This window comes from Pecten maximus, chromosome 2, assembly GCF_902652985.1.
Source record: "Pecten maximus chromosome 2, xPecMax1.1, whole genome shotgun sequence".
NCBI lineage: Eukaryota > Metazoa > Mollusca > Bivalvia > Pectinida > Pectinidae > Pecten > Pecten maximus.
In genome coordinates, this window is record NC_047016.1 from 46155866 (window position 1) to 46176210 (window position 20345).

At 38.1% G+C, this 20345-nt stretch overlaps 2 protein-coding genes across 5 annotated transcripts in view; both read left to right on the forward strand.

Annotated features, from left to right (window-relative positions):
• The first annotated feature begins 5618 nt into the window (after nucleotides 1-5618).
• On the forward strand, nucleotides 5619-19241 carry LOC117322270 (putative per-hexamer repeat protein 5). Of its 2 annotated transcripts, none has more exons than XR_004531510.1 (2): nucleotides 5619-5813; nucleotides 13235-14253. XR_004531510.1 is itself a non-coding variant. In XM_033877078.1 (2 exons), the coding sequence occupies exon 2, from the start codon at nucleotides 18010-18012 to the stop codon at nucleotides 18358-18360; it is 351 nt and encodes a 116-aa protein (XP_033732969.1). In that variant the 5' UTR covers nucleotides 5619-5813; nucleotides 17818-18009; the 3' UTR covers nucleotides 18361-19241. The 2 variants fall into 2 exon arrangements, 1 of the variants encoding a protein (XP_033732969.1); XM_033877078.1 differs by lacking the exon at nucleotides 13235-14253 and adding an exon at nucleotides 17818-19241.
• Nucleotides 19242-19837: 596 nt separating this feature from the next.
• LOC117322271 (protocadherin Fat 1-like) overlaps nucleotides 19838-20345 on the forward strand; it is a 55440-nt gene continuing 54932 nt past the window's right edge. For all 3 annotated transcript variants that reach the window (XR_004531511.1, XM_033877079.1, XM_033877080.1), the window contains exon 1: nucleotides 19838-19901. The gene's annotated coding sequence lies outside the window, so the exon portion shown is untranslated. The remainder of the gene's footprint in view (nucleotides 19902-20345) is intronic.

The following is a 20345-nucleotide window of genomic DNA, read 5'->3' on the forward strand; positions in this document are numbered from 1 at the left end:
GTTTATGACAGGACTAGCTAAAGGCCTGGAACTTATACACATACCACCAGGGACCTATATATATATACCAGGGACCTATACACATACCAGGGACCTATACACATACCAGGGACCTATATATACATACCAGAGACCTGTATATACATAGCAGGGACCTATATACATATCAGGGACCTACAATACTAGGGACTTATATACATACAAGGGACCTGTATACATATCAGGGACCTATATATACATACCAGGGACCTGTACACATTCCAGGGACCTATACACATACCAGGGAAATGTATACATATCGGGGACCTGTACACATACCAGGGACCTCTATACAAACAAGGGACCTACACACATACCAGGGACCTGTACACATACCAGGGACCTCTATACATACCAGGGACCTATACACATACCAGGGACCTATACATATACCAGTGACCCATACACATACCAGGGACCTATATACACATACCAGGGACCTCTATATATACCAGGGACCTGTACACATACCAGGGACCTATATACACATACCAGGGACCTATATATACATACCAGGGACCTATATACACATACCAGGGACCTGTACACATACCAGGGACCTATATACACATACCAGGGACCTATATATACATACCAGGGACCTATATACACATACCAGAGACCTATATATACCGGGGACCTATACACATACCAGGGACCTATACATATACCAGTGACCCATACACATACCAGGGACCTGTACACATACCAGGGACCTATACACATACCAGGGACCTGTACACATACCAGGGACCTATACACATACCAGGGACCTGTACACATACCAGGGACCTGTACACATACCAGGGACCTGTACACATACCAGGGACCTATATACATACCAGGGACCTGTACACATACCAGGGACCTATATACATATCAGGGAGCCATACACATACCAGGGACCTACACACATACCAGGGACCTGTATACATATCAGGGACCTGTACACATACCAGGGACCTATACATACTAGGGACCTACACACATACCAGGGACCCATACACATACCAGGGACCCATACACATACCAGGGACCTATATATACATACCAGAGACCTGTATATACATAGCAGGGACCTATATACATATCAGGGACCTACAATACTAGGGACCTATATACATACAAGGGACCTGTATACATATCAGGGACCTATATATACATACCAGGGACCTGTACACATTCCAGGGACCTATACACATACCAGGGAAATGTATACATATCAGGGACCTGTACACATACCAGGGACCTCTATACAAACAAGGGACCTACACACATACCAGGGACCTGTACACATACCAGGGACCTCTATACATACCAGTGACCCATACACATACCAGGGACCTATATATACATACCAGGGACCTATATACACATACCAGGGACCTATATATACATACCAGGGACCTGTACACATACCAGGGACCTATATACATACCAGGGACCCATACACATACCAGGGACCTGTATACATACCAGGGACCTATATACACATACCAGGGACCTATATACACATACCAGGGACCTATATACACATACCAGGGACCTATATACACATACCAGGGACCTGTACACATACCAGGGACCTATATACACATACCAGGGACCTATATATACATACCTGGGACCTATATACACATACCAGAGACCTATATATACCGGGGACCTATACACATACCAGGGACCTGTACACATACCAGGGACCTATATACATACCAGGGACCTATATACATACCAGGGACCCATACACATACCAGGGACCTATATACACATACCAGGGACCTATATACGTACAAGGGACCTATATACATACCAGGGACCTATATATACCAGGGACATATATACACATACCAGGGACCTATATATACCAGGGACCTGTACACATACCAGGGACCTATATATACATACCAGGGACCTATATATACATACCAGGGACCTATATATACCAGGGACCTGTACACATACCAGGGACCTATATACGTACAAGGGACCTATATACATACCAGGGACCTATATATACCAGGGACCTGTACACATACCAGGGACCTATATACCCATACCAGGGACCTATATACCCATACCAGGGACCTATATACGTACAAGGGACCTATATACATACCAGGGACCTATATATATACCAGGGACATATATATACCAGGGACCTGTACACATACCAGGGACCTATATATACATACCAGGGACCTATATATACATACCAGGGACCTATATACACATACCAGGGACCTATATATACCGGGGACCTATACATACCAGGGACCTATATATACATACCAGGGACCTATATACACATACCAGGGACCTATATACACATACCAGGGACCTATATATACCGGGGACCTATACATACCAGGGACCTATATACGTACAAGGAACCTATATACATACCAGGGACCTATATATACCGGGGACCTATATACATACCAGGGACCTATATACACATACCAGGGACCTATATATACCGGGGACCTATATATATACCGGGGACCTATATATACCGGGGACCTATATACATACCAGGGACCTATATATACCGGGGACCTATACACATACCAGGGACCTATATATACCGGGGACCTATATACATACCAGGGACCTATATACACATACCAGGGACCTATATACGTACAAGGGACCTATAGACATACCAGGGACCTATATATACCGGGGACCTATACATAACAGGGACCTATATACACATACCAGGACCTATATATATACCAGGGACCTATACACATACCAGGGACCTATATCCCGGTCGCAAAATCTCATATCATCCACAAAATCCAGAGACGAAAATATACGGTTAATGATATACGTCCCAAGCATACTGAAGCAACAATATAATTTAGAATAACAAAATTGAAAGGAAACCTTGTTTCGAAAGAAAAAAAAGGGATATTTCGTACTGATAAGTTATCGTCAGAAATCTACTAATACTTAGTCTGGCTGACAGCCTAAAGACTACTGCCTACCACGCATGATTGCGTACTTACCTGTGTAGATTCAGTCAATACTTCCTGGTTGTGCTTTGTATATAAGCTATACAATAGCCCGTATGGGTGTCGGGTATTGTAAGTTATACGATAGTCCGTACGGGTATCGGGTATTGTAAGGTATACGATAGTCCGTATGGGTATCGGGTGTTGTAAGGTATACGATAGTCCGTATGGGTATCAGGTATTGTAAGGTATACGATAGTCCGTATGGGTATTGTAAGGTATACGATAGTCCGTATGGGTATCGGGTGTTGTAAGGTATACGATAGTCCGTATGGGTATCAGGTATTGTAAGGTATACGATAGTCCGTATGGGTATCATGTATTGTAAGGTATACGATAGTCCGTATTGTACGGTTTACGATAGTCCGTACGGGTATTGTAAGGTTTACGATAGTCCGTATGGGTGTCGGGTATTGTAAGGTATACGATAGTCCGTATGGGTATCATGTATTGTAAGGTATACGATAGTCCGTATTGTAAGGTTTACGATAGTCCGTATGGGTGTCGGGTATTGTAAGGTATACGATAGTCCGTATGGGTGTCGGGTATTGTAAGGTATACGATAGTCAGTATGGGTATCTGGTATTGTAAGGTATACGATAGTCAGTATGGGTATCGGGTATTGTAAGGTATACGATAGTCCGTATGGGTATCGGGTATTGTAAGGTATACGATAGTCCGTAGGGGTGTCGGGTATTGTAAGGTATACGATAGTCCGTATGGGTGTCGGGTATTGTTAGGTATACGATAGTCCGTACGGGTGTAGGGTATTGTAAGGTATACGATAGTCCGTATGGGTGTCGGGTATTGTTAGGTATACGATAGTCCGTACGGGTGTCGGGTATTGTAAGGTATACGATAGTCCGTATGGGTATCAGGTATTGTAAGGTATACGATAGTCCGTATGGGTATCGGGTATTGTAAGGTATACGATAGTCCGTATGGGTATCAGGTATTGTATTGTAAGGTATACGATAGTCCGTATGGGTGTCGGGTATTGTAAGGTATACGATAGTCCGTATGGGTATCGGGTATTGTAAGGTATACGATAGTCCGTATGGGTATCGGGTATTGTAAGGTATACGATAGTCAGTATGGGTATCGGGTATTGTAAGGTATACGATAATCCGTATGGGTATCGGGTATTGTATTTTACACGTTTGTTCCTTCATTTGAGGACATTCTGACCTTGACCGTGACCTTTGACCTACTTTTAAATTAACTATATGGAATATCGCTTTTATATATGACTTGTGTTTTCCTTGTCGCAAAACTTGCTATTGGTACTACATTTGCGGCCTGCTGACCTTGGACCATGACCTTTGATCTATCTTATAAAACTAATTTTGAATTTCAACCAACTAGGTGAGCTTTGTTGTCTTTTATGATGGCTGGTTGATAAGTTGTATTATTTTTCATATTCTTCAGTATCTATACACTTTTGCCAGCAGTGTTTAAGGGCCCCAATGCCACTTTTTTAGAATTCCTTTTCGTGGCTGTTCAGAAAGTTATCCACTGCATGTTAGGGTTAGGGTTAGGGTGTCTGAAATAGCTGTTTTCAGTTTTGGAAATAGATGAAAGTCTGATGGAGCGAGGTCAGGTGAATAAGGCGGATGCTCAATCAATTTAAAGCTACAATCGTGAATGGCAGCCATGACAATGACAGACTCTTTAATCCTAACTGATTTTGTCCATTTTGTAAGAGTCACTTGTCTTGTTTACTTTAGAGTGCTACCTCGTCGATATAAACTAACCAAATGAGAGCAGTCTTGGGCACACGGCACTATATAGTCAGAGAATAGTAGGACTTGAAAAGAATGTCATTGAGCACCTCCTTCAATACGAGGCTCACAACATCCCTCGTAGATTCTTATGAACCGTGGGACTTAAAGTTGAATAAATTATAAATTATTGAACGAAAGAATAGAGAGAGATGCATTAATCTCCCTTGATTGATATTGACTGACTGTCAGGTTCCTGTCATCTTTGTTACTGCGGGGGTTAAAAAAAACCTACATTTTACACATAATCTGTGTTAGATTTAAACAATTATTTGATATGACGTTGATGAATTGTTATTCGGTTGAATTCCTTTTATCGGTATTCCCTTTGCAATCATGACATGCACATGATATCTTTATTGAAGTGACTAAGTGAAAGAAACCCAATCGTGACTGTCTATCGGCAAAACTACACCAAACTACGAGTTACAGAATGAAATATTACATATACATGTACATGTATTGACCAGTCTTTACACTAAACTGATGAGTGACAGAGCGGGGTTATAATGATAATATAATTTTGACAAATATTGACCAAACTTTGCACCAAAAATGACATGTCGCTTAATTCGAACACTCAGATAACTCGAAGTTTTCTCGTAGTCCCGTCGAGTTCGATTTAACATAGCTCCACTGTATATCCACACGCACTAGCAAATAACAGGAATCTAGAACGCATATAACGCAGTTGTCTGTACCAGGAAGTGACATTATACCTGGACTAGGGCGATACCGCGCTACCGTACCCCACTCCTACCCAACTGTGTATATTAACGACGGCTTCCGAACTGAGTGGGGGGATACTTTAAAATATTCTCATCAACATGTTATTATTTTTATTGCACAAATGTGATTCCAATGCCAGAAATATACCTCTTTCAAACTTTCGCATGTTTCGACGAAAGTGTAGTACCAATTCCGACAAGTATACGGCATGATATCTTCAAACAACACTACAAGGATGATCGAGGTGAGTAAACATATGTTTTGATCGGTAGAATCAAGATCTTCTGACGTAATATATATAGCATATTGGTTAAATGAGGAGGTTGATGTTGATTCACTTTCATATCTTAACATATATAGGCCTAATTTAATTTTTGCCGACTTCCCTTCTAGATTGACTCTCTTTAGACCAGAACGTAACAGATTTGAGGCGCAGTATTATATTCGGCTCACAACCTGCGCGCTCAACAGTAGGGGACTACGGCAAATCACAATGACAGTATGTCTATGGATTTATGAAAAGAAAATTGCCGATGTTAAAACTGAGGAAAAGATTACGGGAAGATAGAAAGTGAGGGAAATGTTAATTTTAACTTTGATATCGAGAAATTGCTTTCAAACTTCGATATTCTGAAGTACCATAGGCAAGCAAAGCTGTCACTCGCGGAGCAATGTTGATATATCTTATATGTTTATGAGATATCTTATTTAAAGTTTATAAGATATCTTATATAATATATAATATAACTTATATAATTTCCTTTATGAGATAAGTTATATATTATATAAGATATCTCATATAATATATAATATTAATATATCTTATTTAATTTTCTTTATAAGATATCTATATGAGATATCTTATATATTATGTATAAGATATGTCATATCGTTTATGAGAAAATCTGATTAAAATCTAGATGGTCATTCTCACTACGTTGCATGGACATCTAAGAACATCCCATAAGGGGTCACGTCGGAATGACCTTTTGGATTAGCCAATCAAATGACTACTTCCAGAATCTTGGAAGTGAATTTGTTTATGTCCGAATTAGTATGACTAGAGTGCATAGCTTGCATAATCTGTCAATTTGTTTCAAGTCATTTCGTCCCCCAAACATATATTGTACATGCTGTTCCGAAATGGTTTGCTTCAGATGCATGCTGTGACGAAATGGGTTACTTGGATGACATCGACAAATTGACAATTCGCCCTGAAAGTGAAATACAAACATCTCGAAGGTCATCAGAACGTGACCCCTTATGGGATGTTGTTAGATGTTCATGTAACGTAGTGAGAATGACCATCTAGATTTTAATTAGATTGTTTATGAGATATCTTATAAAGAAATATAAGATATCTCATTTATTATCTAAGATATCTTATAAAGTATATAAGATATCTAATAAAGTATATAAGATAGATTATACAATTTGGTAAAATCCCTGATCAACGTTGCTCCGTGAATAAATGACAAATTGGCTTGCCATACTAAAGGGTTAGATTACTCCTATGTTAAAAGATACTATCATTGTTAAACGTAGATCTCTATCATCGATGCAATAAGATATTATTGTATTGTATTGTATTGTATTGTATTGTATTGTATTGTATTGTATTGTAGTAATGTTCAACGGTAGTAACACTGTAGACTTTTGTAGCTGTACATTGCTTCAACTGATTTATTAATAAGCCAGGGCACATAGGTGTCTGGTAATTAATATACATAGTTAATATGATTCTCGATATCAAGGATTATAATTCAATTCAATAGTAACTCCGGGTCTTAATTACCAGCTACAAGTACCTGTGTACGAGCGAACACGGCGCGAGAGAAAGATTTAAGATAAGTTGTGATTTAACACGACAAAAACCGCCCCTCTATCATATATACAACAGGTTAAATTGTCTTGTTTTATTAAAAGACTAATAGGGCACAATTTTTTGATTATATCCTTAATGATGAGGTTGTTGTATAGATAAACGGATGAGTCTGACATTAACGTATTAAAATCATAATATAACAAGTATGTTAACTTACATAATTAAATGTCGAACAAGTTGATAAAATACCAGCTACTTCTTAAGAGACCAACCAACCAATTGTTTTCCCATAGACCTTAGTGTTAACGTTTTGGATTATTTCATTCAAATTCTTGAATTGAATATGACGATTATGGTTTATAACAAAAGTTTAGGGTCTGATATAACACCTAATCAAAAAAAAAAGTTGGGTCCTTCAGCTCAAATTTTCTCCAGGGTAGCCATTTTGAAAATAGGTGAATTTCTCAGTAAAAATTCTCAAAAATCTTAAATGTTCACCTGTTTACTATTATTACGTGAACTTTTGGGAAAAAAAACCAATCGGACTTAAGAAATTTATATCAACATTTCTTATTGATAGTTACCTATCAGGCTACATATCTATTTTCTCACTTCATAACATACTGGCCAATCAGTGGCTACCAGACATTTTATCCTTGGCTCAACGTTCTATACACAGGGGCTGTTTTAAAACAAAAATATTTTTTTTTCAATTGGTTGGTTGTTCCCTATAATCAACAGATCGGAATACTTGGTGTGTATTAGAATTTACATATAGCCTTGACACGAGTATACAATTTTATTTTTCACGATGCAGTATGAGGCTTTAAAATTACTAGACATTTAAACCATGCACGTGATATGTTGTGTAATAATGTTTCATTTTTCTGCACTGTGAGTTAGCTGGAGTGATTTGTATAAAACTGTGATCAATGTTTATCAATACGTTCTATAAATAACGTATTGGATTGAATCTTATATATCTTATGTCGCTTTTGTACGATAGTGTGAGATTGCAGGTGGTAAACTTTAGTCCTGGATGTTTGCCGTATCAGCCTGTTCTTTGCGTTAACATTCCTTTGAATAGTAACAAGGTTCAGAATTTATACAGGTTTTCTTTCTTCTTTAAACATATTTTATTTGCTTCAAAGGCATAAAGGATAAGGCACAAGTTATTACAACATAACTAAGGCCCTCTCCACAATACATACTTTAGAAATTGGGGAGAAGCATAATATGATCACGACATTCACAAAACTTGAGATCCAGTATTGAAGAAAAAAACCAAAAACCAAATAGAAGTTTGTTGATTTACGGGACGTTTGCATCTCTCCGTCTAGGTTCTGACTTTTAGTTTCGACCTGATTTAGGGTTTTTTCAGTCACATCACCTCCACGTGTCAAAACCTCACACCCATGAATACAAATGCATTAACATGTAAAAACATCTCCCTCCGTTTGTTTTCTGCTATCTTTTATACTTTCTGTTTCTTTGTGACATCGTCCCCCCTTTCTGACTGTCATTTTCTTCTGTAATATATCTGGCAGGGATGTCGGTAATTAATTTGATTGTGTAAAACGAAATATGCCGAAGTTATAAAATGATTACAGTGACCCATATAAAAGTAACAATATTGTATTTAACTATTAAGATTTAGTCTTGAACGCAACAGATTTTGTTTCTTTTTCTCTTTTTCTTTTTTGTTGTTGTTGAGATTATGGATATGTAATGTATCTTGTCTATTTTTTTCGGTGTTGGCAGGACCTTCTGAATCAAGTTTTCAAAACGCTCACAACAGATGCAGTAATGCGAGAAACGAGTTTTTGTTTGTGTGCCTCATTATCGCTTAAACGTAGCGCAACAAGTGGTTCAGTTTACTCGTTTTAAGATGACTTGAGAAGATAGTATTATATATGAAGATGGCGTGCTAATTTGAATTGTAACGTCGCCAGGTAGCTGTACTTCCTGTGAAAGCCATACAATATGTCTGTGTCATTCTCGGATGAAGATGCGCCAACGAAATTGTCTATCACATGCACCAATCTCTCCCAGAGTGCATTGCGGTTCCCTTCAATGAATGGAGCCGCAATGCACCCTGGGAGAGATTGAACACACACCTCAGCAATCTCTCCCAGAGTGCATTGCGGTTCCCTTCAACACTTTCAATGAAGGGAACCACAATGCACTCTGGGAGAGATTGACACTTCAGTAAGCATTAGTCTAGCTCGTAGAAATACATTGTTGACCGTGATTGAGGTTGCGGCCCCGATTCGGCATACACACGCTTTATAAAATTCAAAGCAATTCAAAATATTATGTTCATTGAGTCACAGGCGTCTGCTTCTGGTTAGAATTAACAGAAAAAAAGATTAGCCCTAACTTATGATGCCTGTCTTCCGATACGTAATTGAATAAATTAGAGAAAATAACAAGGTGTGAAGAAAACCATAATCAAAACTCAACGTTGATAAACGAGGGCACGCCATGAATGAGATTTAGATGAAAAAAAACAAAAACCCACGTGTTCCTAGAGAGGAGGCGTCGTCTGCTTCATCAACGTCACTTTCTATAATCTTATGGTTATATCAGTTTAATTAAAAGTATCAAACATCTGTTATATGCAAGATCTGTTCATGATGTGGGTTTCTCGATTATTTCATCAATGCTGAATACATTTTAATGATTTATGTTGTCCTATCACAGAAGGTGTTCGCGTGGATACCGTTAAAACAGGAGTACCTTACGCCGTTTCCTGATCCAAATCAGCAGCGTGTGTACCCATCCCTGGTATCAGTCGCTGCTCTTACTCTCCTTAACATTGACCCCATCAAGGTGTTCATTGCCCTTTTAGGGATATTATTCCACTCCTGAACAAGGACTTGCGTGAGTTGAGCAACGTTTTAGTTGCCGTTGGGGCGCTTCATAACCCTCCTGTCTAGCTCGTCCCACAAATTCTCGGTTGGGGACATATATGGACGGTAGCAACATGAGGCCTCGCGTTGTCCTGATGCAACGGAAGATTGTGTTGATGGATAAGAGGAAGAATGCGTAGTCTCAAGACCTGATCTCGATATCTTACTGCTGTAAGATTACCATGGATAACCACGATAGGTGTTTTCACACCTTGAGATATCCCTACCTATACCATAACATAACCTCCCTCGAAACAGTCACTTTCCGGTACACAAGTGTCAGAACACGCTGTCGTAATCTGACATGTAAAGCGTAAAGCAAGACTCGTCAGTGAACAACACGCGACTCCAATGGGCCAAACGAAACCGATTAATGCATGTGCAGGCAGTCAATGAAACTCCGGAACCGATTCCTGACCGTTATTGGAAACACAGGCCGACCATGAGTGCCGACAACTTGACGTGCCGTCTCCGTCGCCGTCTGTAATCGGTAACGGAGGTGTGAGAGACGTATGCCTCTATCTTTACGTCGTAACGTCATGCACGGGCGTCCGCTCCTGGGACGGTCACACAATGTCCCTGTGACTGACTCTTTAACGCCCAACTAAACGGGATATTGTTGTCTCGTGTACACCATATTGCTGGGTTACATGGCGTTGCGAACACTCCTGATTTATTAGAGCAAAATCGCCGTATTTCGCTGTACGATCGCTTCAAAATGTATATGTTGTGTAACCGATCTGTACTGTTGGTAATGCTTTCGGTCCATTGAAAATCTGTTGTAAGCATGTAGCGTGGAGCGGAGATACGGCCGGCTTCAATTTACCTGTAGAACATTCTCACCGTACACGGAGGTAGCTCAAGAGTGAAATTGAATTGAATTTAAAACACGTGTTTAAAAGCAATATTAGAAAAAATGGAATTTTGGTTTATTTACATGTGGACAAATAATGGAATAGTTCGGTGCTAGAAGGTAGCAGGCACGAACAAACACAGCCTTCTGATTTCAACATGCCGATATGTTTATTGAGAAGCTTATATACTACACTGTACAAATCATTTAAATTATCTCCTAAATATATTCATAATATCAGGTATCTTATTTAGTTTACATAATATGTTTTGTGACATATAAATCTGCCTTGAAAACACACCTGTCATTTGTTGTGTTCCTATCTTATTGCAATAGATCGCCAAATTAACATATATTCAATTAATTGAACATATCTTCAAATAATTAAAGATATGTTCAATTCAATTAAAGATAGGTTTAATTCAATCAGAGATAGGTTCAATTCAATAAGAGATAGTTTCAATTCAATTAGAGATAGGTTCAATTTAATTGTACCTATCTTTAAATAATTAAAGATAGGTTCAAATAATTGGACCTATCTTCAATTGAATTGAACCTATTTTCAATTAATTGAACCTATCTTCAATTAAGTTGAACCTATCTTCAATTTATTGAAGATAGGTTCAATTTATTGAATGTATGTTAATTTGGCGTTCCATATATTACAATTATAGTTATTTGATGCACATATTTCGACTTTATCATATATGATGTTCTATAACATACTTAAAGTGGGGGATTTCCCCTTAATTGCATGTTAAGTTATTCTATTCAGGATTCAGTTTCATCAATATGCCACGTGAACTATATTTGGAGTATCTCCCCAAACCCATGCCAAACACTGGACATTGGCTACGTAGCAGATAACTTTAGACTGCGAATTCTTTTGTCTGGATATATATTTTATGATTCTGCTTGAATTATGAAAATCATGCTTGACTAAATTGTCCCTTTAAGGAAAATCCTTAATTTAAAATTTCCCATTGGATAGTGTTATAGAAATTAAGGAAACTTCCTTCACTAGATTTTCCCTTAAACCAATAATGCTTTCATGTAGCAATGTTCAAGTTAAATACTTTAAATTAAATTAAAGAACTTTGATGAAACCGAGGTCTGGTCGAAAACAAATATAGGAGATTTCCTCTGAAAGCAGCTGATAAATGATTGTTAGTCAATTTTGAAATAATTTGTTTTTGACGAGAGCTGCATTTAACTGGCAAGTGACAATTGATCAAAAAGGGTTTGGGGGTACAAAACTGCCACCAATTTACAGTTGATAATGCTAAGGTAGACACATGTGCTTCTGAAGTATCAATATGATTTACATTTACTGGAAACTGTAGAAAACCATAGAGAAGATTTTATCGAACGACTTATTACTTTGTCTCGCCTCACAGATTAATATTATGTATGAGGTATAATAAACACTACACTGTCGCCTAGATAAAATACCTTAAATTGGCTTTCACATCATAGTGTGTGGATCTCATAAATACGTCTCTTTTGTCGTCATTACATGCACCATAACACAAATTATATACATCACACATATAAACTCGCTTTAATCATGACACTGTTTCACGGGATCACCTTTCAGGTGGTTAAAATATAATATTCCACCATATACATGTTAAGAGTAAGCTTGTGAAAGACTTGTATGGGTCGAACTTAAACGTTATCCCTCCCCCACCCCCTCCTCCCTTTTCCCCCCTTGGGTATCGATAATCACATTTGTAAGGAGGTCAAGCAGTATCGGTTGTAATGTACCGTCGATTCTGAAGTACACACAATACATATATATTTGTTATATTTTGTCTATATTGTGAAATTAATCACATATTTTATAATTGTTCCATATATATTAACATATCATTAACTGTCTAAACATTCTTTTAATCATGTTTGCTGTATAAAGATCGACCCTGGTTATGTATGTATAATGTAATTTGCAAAGTCTTTTTGTAATATTTAACAATGACAAAAACAACAACATTGTATTGTATATTGCAATATATATAAATCAGCAACATATTCCAACGAATATGAGAACCTATTTTTTTTTTTTTTTTTTGTAGACGAAGTAGAAAATATTACCAAAACGTTGCCTGAGATGTGGCGAGCTTCACACTCCGCTCGCCGAGAGTGACGTACCGACTAAATCTGTCAGAGGTTCCGGACTACTGTAGATGATACCGGATTAAAACTTTGGGAATTCCTCACTAGTTTGAAGGATAGTGGATTACATGCTATTGAGATTCCGGAATGGTGCAAAGAATACCCGATAAGGTGTTATGGGAATATATGACAAATGTTAAATATTTGATTGAAATTTGGAGAATCCGGACTAACATGGCGGATACAGTAGATGCTTTAGAGAATCCGGACTAACATGACGGATACAGTAGATGCTTTAGAGAATCCGGAATAAAGTGATGGCTATTGCAATAGATGTTTTGGAGATTCCGGACTAATGGGGCCGATACTGGAATAGATATTTCGGAGATTCCGGACTAATGCGACGGATACTTGATTAACTGTTTTGGAGGCTCCGAAGGAGTGTGATGGATATCTGACAAGTTGCTATGAGTTGATATAATGGTTTGGAAACAATATATTCGGTCGAAAAACAATAGTTCTTATGATACAGTTATCCGGCTCTGGATATAGAGACACCGCCGAGTTGTGTCAAAGGTAAGTATTTAGTATTGTTCAAAGAGAGAGATATGTCGGTTCCTCGAGCTCCGGCGCGGGCAGGATTTATCAACGCTCTTTATAATACTAGAATCACTAAACGGTTGATACCGACAGGACGGGTGATTCCGAATTAAAGAAAACATAACACATACATATATATCTACATTACTTTGGCCGACTCTTGTTTTCATTTAGAGAAACAACCTTGGTTTCTTTATGTGCATGTCGAACAACGTTCACGAAATCCAAAAATAACGAGAAATGGTGGTCAATATCTCCATAGAATATTTAATGTAATACAATAGATTATTAAAAATGACGAGAATTCCTTGACCTGACATGTCTATCGCTCCTTGTGCATTTCTGTTGCAGAAGTAGAAACGCACATCTTTTTTATACGAATTTGGTTGCCTTTAATATGCGCTCGGATGACATATAATTGCATATAATCGTTGGTTGTTGTTGTTGTTGTTGTTGTTGTCCTTTAACTACTCAAACAGGTATCCTTATAAAAAGGCTTCCAAGTAAAGCGTCGTAAATTAATTTAAAAAGTTGCAACAAATTTTCCCATAAATTGTTTTTAATATTTTGTCATTACGTGATGACGATATATGATTACGCTAAAGGGCGTAACAAAAGATAGATAACATGTTTTGTGAAACATCATCGCATAGGTATATGTACTAGTATATCGTATCAAGTGTGTCGTATTTCTTAGTCTCAAGATGACTTCAGATGATAGCAATACTAAAATATGTCGTGTCATATTTGTATGGAAATTTCCATGTCATGCAACACATCTGAGTTGGTGACAATTTTTAAAAGGCGTAGTTTTCTCCGAGATATATAAATCTTATATAAATCTTAATTCTTGGTTTAATGAAATATCGCCGTCACAAGCACAAAGACACTATAGAGGGCATTGAACAAAAATTGCACTGTTTCTTCCACTCAACGCCGGTGTCGGTTAGAATTTCAAAACATACTTTAAAGTCGGTCAATAAGCCTTGTTAGCTTTCTTTTATAATCATCAATTATAGAGAGCATGTCGTGAATGTAGTATGCTGTCAATACATCAGCATTTATTGCGCTGTGGATACATACGCATATCTTGTAGGATTTTTATCTACCCCCCCCCCCCCCCCCCCCCCCCACCACCATCTCAATTTAAAAAAGAAAATGATAAGTAAAGCAACCATGTTAAATTCTAATGTTAAGTTCATGCATCAGTGATTGACAAAATTGTTGAAGATAAAATGCAGCCTTTATGCTGGATCAACTAGGAAGTGAAATTTGAAATTTGACCTAAATGTTCCTTTGTGGTTGTCGACACAGGTGTCCCCGCCAGGACGTGAACACAGAACTTGTAGGCAAAAAATGGTGATGAAAATATAACGACAGAATTACTAAGAAAACAACATAAAAACAGGTTATATTAGGATTATTAGAATCATAGGTAAACTATCCGCATAGGCGTAGAAATGGTATTTTGAGTCTTACTATACATATCCAATATGTACAAATGTGTATTGCTTATCTAAAAAAAAACACAGTGTTTTATTACAATATATGACACTTTCCATTGTTTTCCTGTCATTCTACTACGTGACCTCAGAGGAAAATCACAAAAAAAACAACGACAAGAGATAAAAAGTAATGTACTGGAATTCATTTTTATGTGTAATCACATAATTTATAATGTCGGCTTTCACCTTAAAATATATAGATATTATATGTATGTATATTGAAGCATGTTTATCTCCAGGCCATGGAATGTCTGGACAAGGAAGTAGAGACGCAGTGTGTTGATTGGTGGGGATGTAGATTACATGATAACGATGTCATCATCAGTTGGGCTATAGAAAGTAGACAAAAAATGCACGGAATTTGTCACATGTGAAAATAGAACGAGGCAACGCAAAACTAATGTTTTTTTTACAGGTGTTCGTTTTAGGCTACCACGCTCTGCGTTTTCCTGAATGGTAAAATTTGGTGAAAATTAATCATCGGCGACAGCAATTTGAAAACAACAACAATAACAACAACAAAACAACAACAACAACAAACAACAAAAACAAAAATAAAACAAAAAATCAACGAAATCGCCATTCTAACTCAAAAACGGACAACGATGGCAAAAATAAGAATTTGGGAATTGAGATCCCCAATACAATAAACAACACTTATCCTTCAATATGAGTAAATATATTTTGATCCATCCAATCATATGTACCAGACATGGAAACCAGAGCTGTATTCTCAAAACAAATGACAGGTGATGGAGCTATCTATGTGATACAGTAATAGACACCAATCAGACCCCGTATAGGAGATACGGGTGTCCTATCGTAATCGCTCTGTCCGTCCGTCCGTCCGTCCGTCCGTCCGTACACAAACATTGTTCCTGGTGACAACTCTGGTATTTATTTGACCGATTAACATAAAACTTGTTCAAGATGTTCAGTTTACAAAAATACACATCGAGACAATAAGTCAATGTCAAAGGTCAAGGTCATCATGTTCAAAATTCAAGGTCAAATTTGGCATAATTTCCACGATTAACATTTTGTTATGACATCATGAAGCAAAGTTACTCATAATTAAACAAGGAGTCAACTGACCAAAGGTCAAGATCATCGGGTGAGTGATCAAGGTCACTGGGTCAACGGTCAAGGTCAATTTATTTTTCACTGATGAATATTTTATGACATTATGAAACAACGTTTAAATATTGTACCTTTTTTATTGATGAACATCCTGCCATGGCACAATGAAGCATAAATGGTCTGAAATAAACAAAAAAATCAACGTAACACAAGCGAAGGTCATAAAGACAATAGTAAAGTCAAATTTTGTATTTTTCTCAATGAGAGACATTTTGTGATTACATTATGAAGCAAAGTTAATTGGAATTTAACAAGGAATCGACTGACTCAAGGTCACTGGGTCAATGTCAAGGTCAAACTTTGTATCGTTTTAGTGATGAACATTTTAAGCTCGCCAAGACGAAGTCTAGTGGAGCTATTACTATTCCTCCGTCGCAGGCTTCGTCGGTCGGCGTCGTCGTCGGCGTCGTCGGCGTCTATATAGCTAGGTTACTTCACTGGGAAAAATACAGAGGTCTGTCGAATGCCATCCAGAACAATTAGGGTAAATTGTCTTGCAAAAAGAAACAAACCCGTCAGCACAAAACATTCCGTTTCTTAGCTTCCCGAGAAACACAAACCGCCATGGGAAGTGAGTTTTAAACAATTCACCTCGGACCTTCATCCGAGGTTACGTGGCTGACTAGATCAAAAACCGACTGAGCCGTCTGGATTAAAGGTCCAGGTCATTTGGGTCCAAAGGTCAAAGCAAAGTGGGTCTCTGACTAGCTCTTAATGGGAGAGGTTTTTAAATTGAAAAAAAAAAAAAAAAAAAAAACACCAAGAAACGAAGATGGCACCAGTATTTGTCTTTCTATTAGCCAAATAAATATGGAGGTGGAAGGAAACAAGAGTCACATCACAGTAAATATGAAATATATATTTTGCTTCCTTGCAATATTTTTTGAAGTCCAAACGTCAGATGTTCTCCTCAGGATTATGGGTAGATGTCTTTTTGATGATTATGGGGGATATACTGTCACAATACGAGGCACTTGCTGACCAGTCGGTGTTCTAGTTAGTTTAACTTATTTAATGCATAATGATATAATCATATTAATGTGTTGTGGAAAGACATTTCAAATTCATTAGACGTAACAGCCAACACCACCAGCCTTATATTTCCATGATAAATTATGAAAATTATTTTTTGTCAGAGACATTCAAACATAGATGCTTTCTCTGGCTGTGGAGTTTGGTTTGGGTTGCATTGTTTAACGTCCTATTGACAGCTATAAATTCTATATGGAACTATCCCTACCATGGCCAGATAAAAATAACTAGCATGTAAGTACAAGCTATTGTTTCTATTACGACAGACAGACGGAAGGAGAAGCTCCAATAAAGGACTGAAAGTGGATCTATAAAAGATAAAGAAGCATGGCATAGTTTGGTTGGAGTTGCGATAGTTCAGACGAAGTGAATTGGCACAGCGACCGCGGACGGCAGCGGCCACAGCGACATTGACGGGAGAGGGCACAGCGACATTGACGGGAGAGGGCACAGCGTCAATGACGGGAGCGGCCACAACGACATTGACGGGAGTGGCCACAGCGACATTGACGGGAGTGGCCACAGCGTCAATGACGGGAGAGGGCACAGCGTCAATGACGGGAGCGGCCACAACGACATTGACGGGAGTGGCCACAGCGTCAATGACGGGAGAGGGCACAGCGACATTGACGGGAGTGGGCACAGCGACATTGACGGGAGAGGGCACAGCGACATTGATGGGAGAGGGCACAGCGACATTGACGGGAGAGGGCACAGCGACATTGACGGGAGAGGGCACAGCGTCAATGACGGGAGAGGGCACAGCGTCAATGACGGGAAGACAAGAGTATGGGAATTGTGGCGGATAGTGCGGTAAAAAAGACGGAAAGAGAAATTGCCTTTGGAGGTATGTATAAACCGTTAGATTTCAGCAGTCCAAGGTCGTTACAACGGTGGGAAAGGTAGGTATTGTAAGTAATCATTTACATAGATACAAATAGTGCTAGGTGTCTTGTTATAATGTGTATTTAATATGCTTCAGTGAAACAACAACAAAAACAGCCATACAGACAACAGAAACAATTACAACCATTGAGCCTACAACTACAGCCACTGAACATACACAAACAACGACCACAACCTATGAACTCACTTTACATTTAATACATATGTCAACTATTTCACTAATACAATAATACAAATATTTTACTAATACAACTAGTTCACTAATACAACTATTTCACTGATATAACCATTTTACTAATATAACTATTTCACTGATATAACTACATGTATTTCACTAATACAACCAACTATTTTACTAATATAACTATTTCACAAACAGCGACGGAAGGTACACGTAAGTAATTGATATATTGCCTGCTTTATCTATCATGCCAATTAACCAGCGAGTGGGTTTTCCCGTGACTAACTCTTGTAACCTGTTTATTTATGTATTTGTTTCTATGTATATAACTATATCTGTACTACTAATGACTAATGAGATCAGTCACCGATCATCAAATGTGTCGGCCTGAAATTCATTTTTGTATGTAACATTCTTTTTCAGCTGAAACAACGACCGATTTATCAACAGAGCAAACATCTCCTGCAACCACAACTACTTCACTGACGACCACCACAACCACGCCTTCAACAACTACAATAACGACACCTACAACCACAACTACTACACCTACAACTACCTCTACTACACCTTCAACTACCTCTACTACACCTACAACCACAACTACTACACCTACAACCACAACTACTACACCTACAACGACCACGCCTACAACAACTACAACTACGACACCTACAACCACTACTACTACACCTACAACGGCCACGCCTACAACTACCTCAACTACACCTACAACCACCACAACTACACATACAACCACAACTACTACACCTACAACCACAACTACTACACCTACAACCACAACTACTACACCTACAACAACAACTACTACACCTACAACTACCATTTATATACCTACAACCACAACTACTACACCTACAACCACAACTACTACACATACAACCACCACTACTACACCTACAACAACCACTACCACACCTACAACCACCACTACAACACCTACAACAACCACCACTACTACACCTACAACCACAACTACTACACCTACAACTACCATTTATATACCTACAACCACAACTACTACACCTACAACCACCACAACCACACCTACAACCACTACTACTACACCTACAACTACCATTTATATACCTACAACCACCACAACCACACCTACAACCACCACAACCACACCTACAACCACCACAACCACACCTACAACCACCACAACCACACCTACAACCACAACTACTACACCTACAACCACCACAACCACACCTACAACTACTACGACAGAAGCTCCAGGTGAGTCAATTACATGTTTTTAAAAGATATGTATGTATGTATTTGTCATTCGGCTCAATAAACATGACGTCATGATTCTCAAAAGGTGTCAATCCAGTAAACCAGAATGTTCACGTATACACTGTAAATGTTTGTGTACATTATCAGTGTTTATGTTTACATTATCAGTGTTTTTGTTTACATTATCAATGTTTATGTTTACATTATCAGTGTTTATGTTTACATTATCAATGTTTATGTGTACATTATCAATGTTTATGTGTACATTATCAATGTTTATGTTTACATTATCAGTGTTTATGTTTACATTATCAATGTTTATGTTTACATTATCAATGTTTATGTTTACATTATCAGTGTTTATGTGTACATTATCAATGTTTATGTGTATATTATCAGTGTTTATGTTTACATTATCAGTGTTTTTGTTTACATTATCAATGT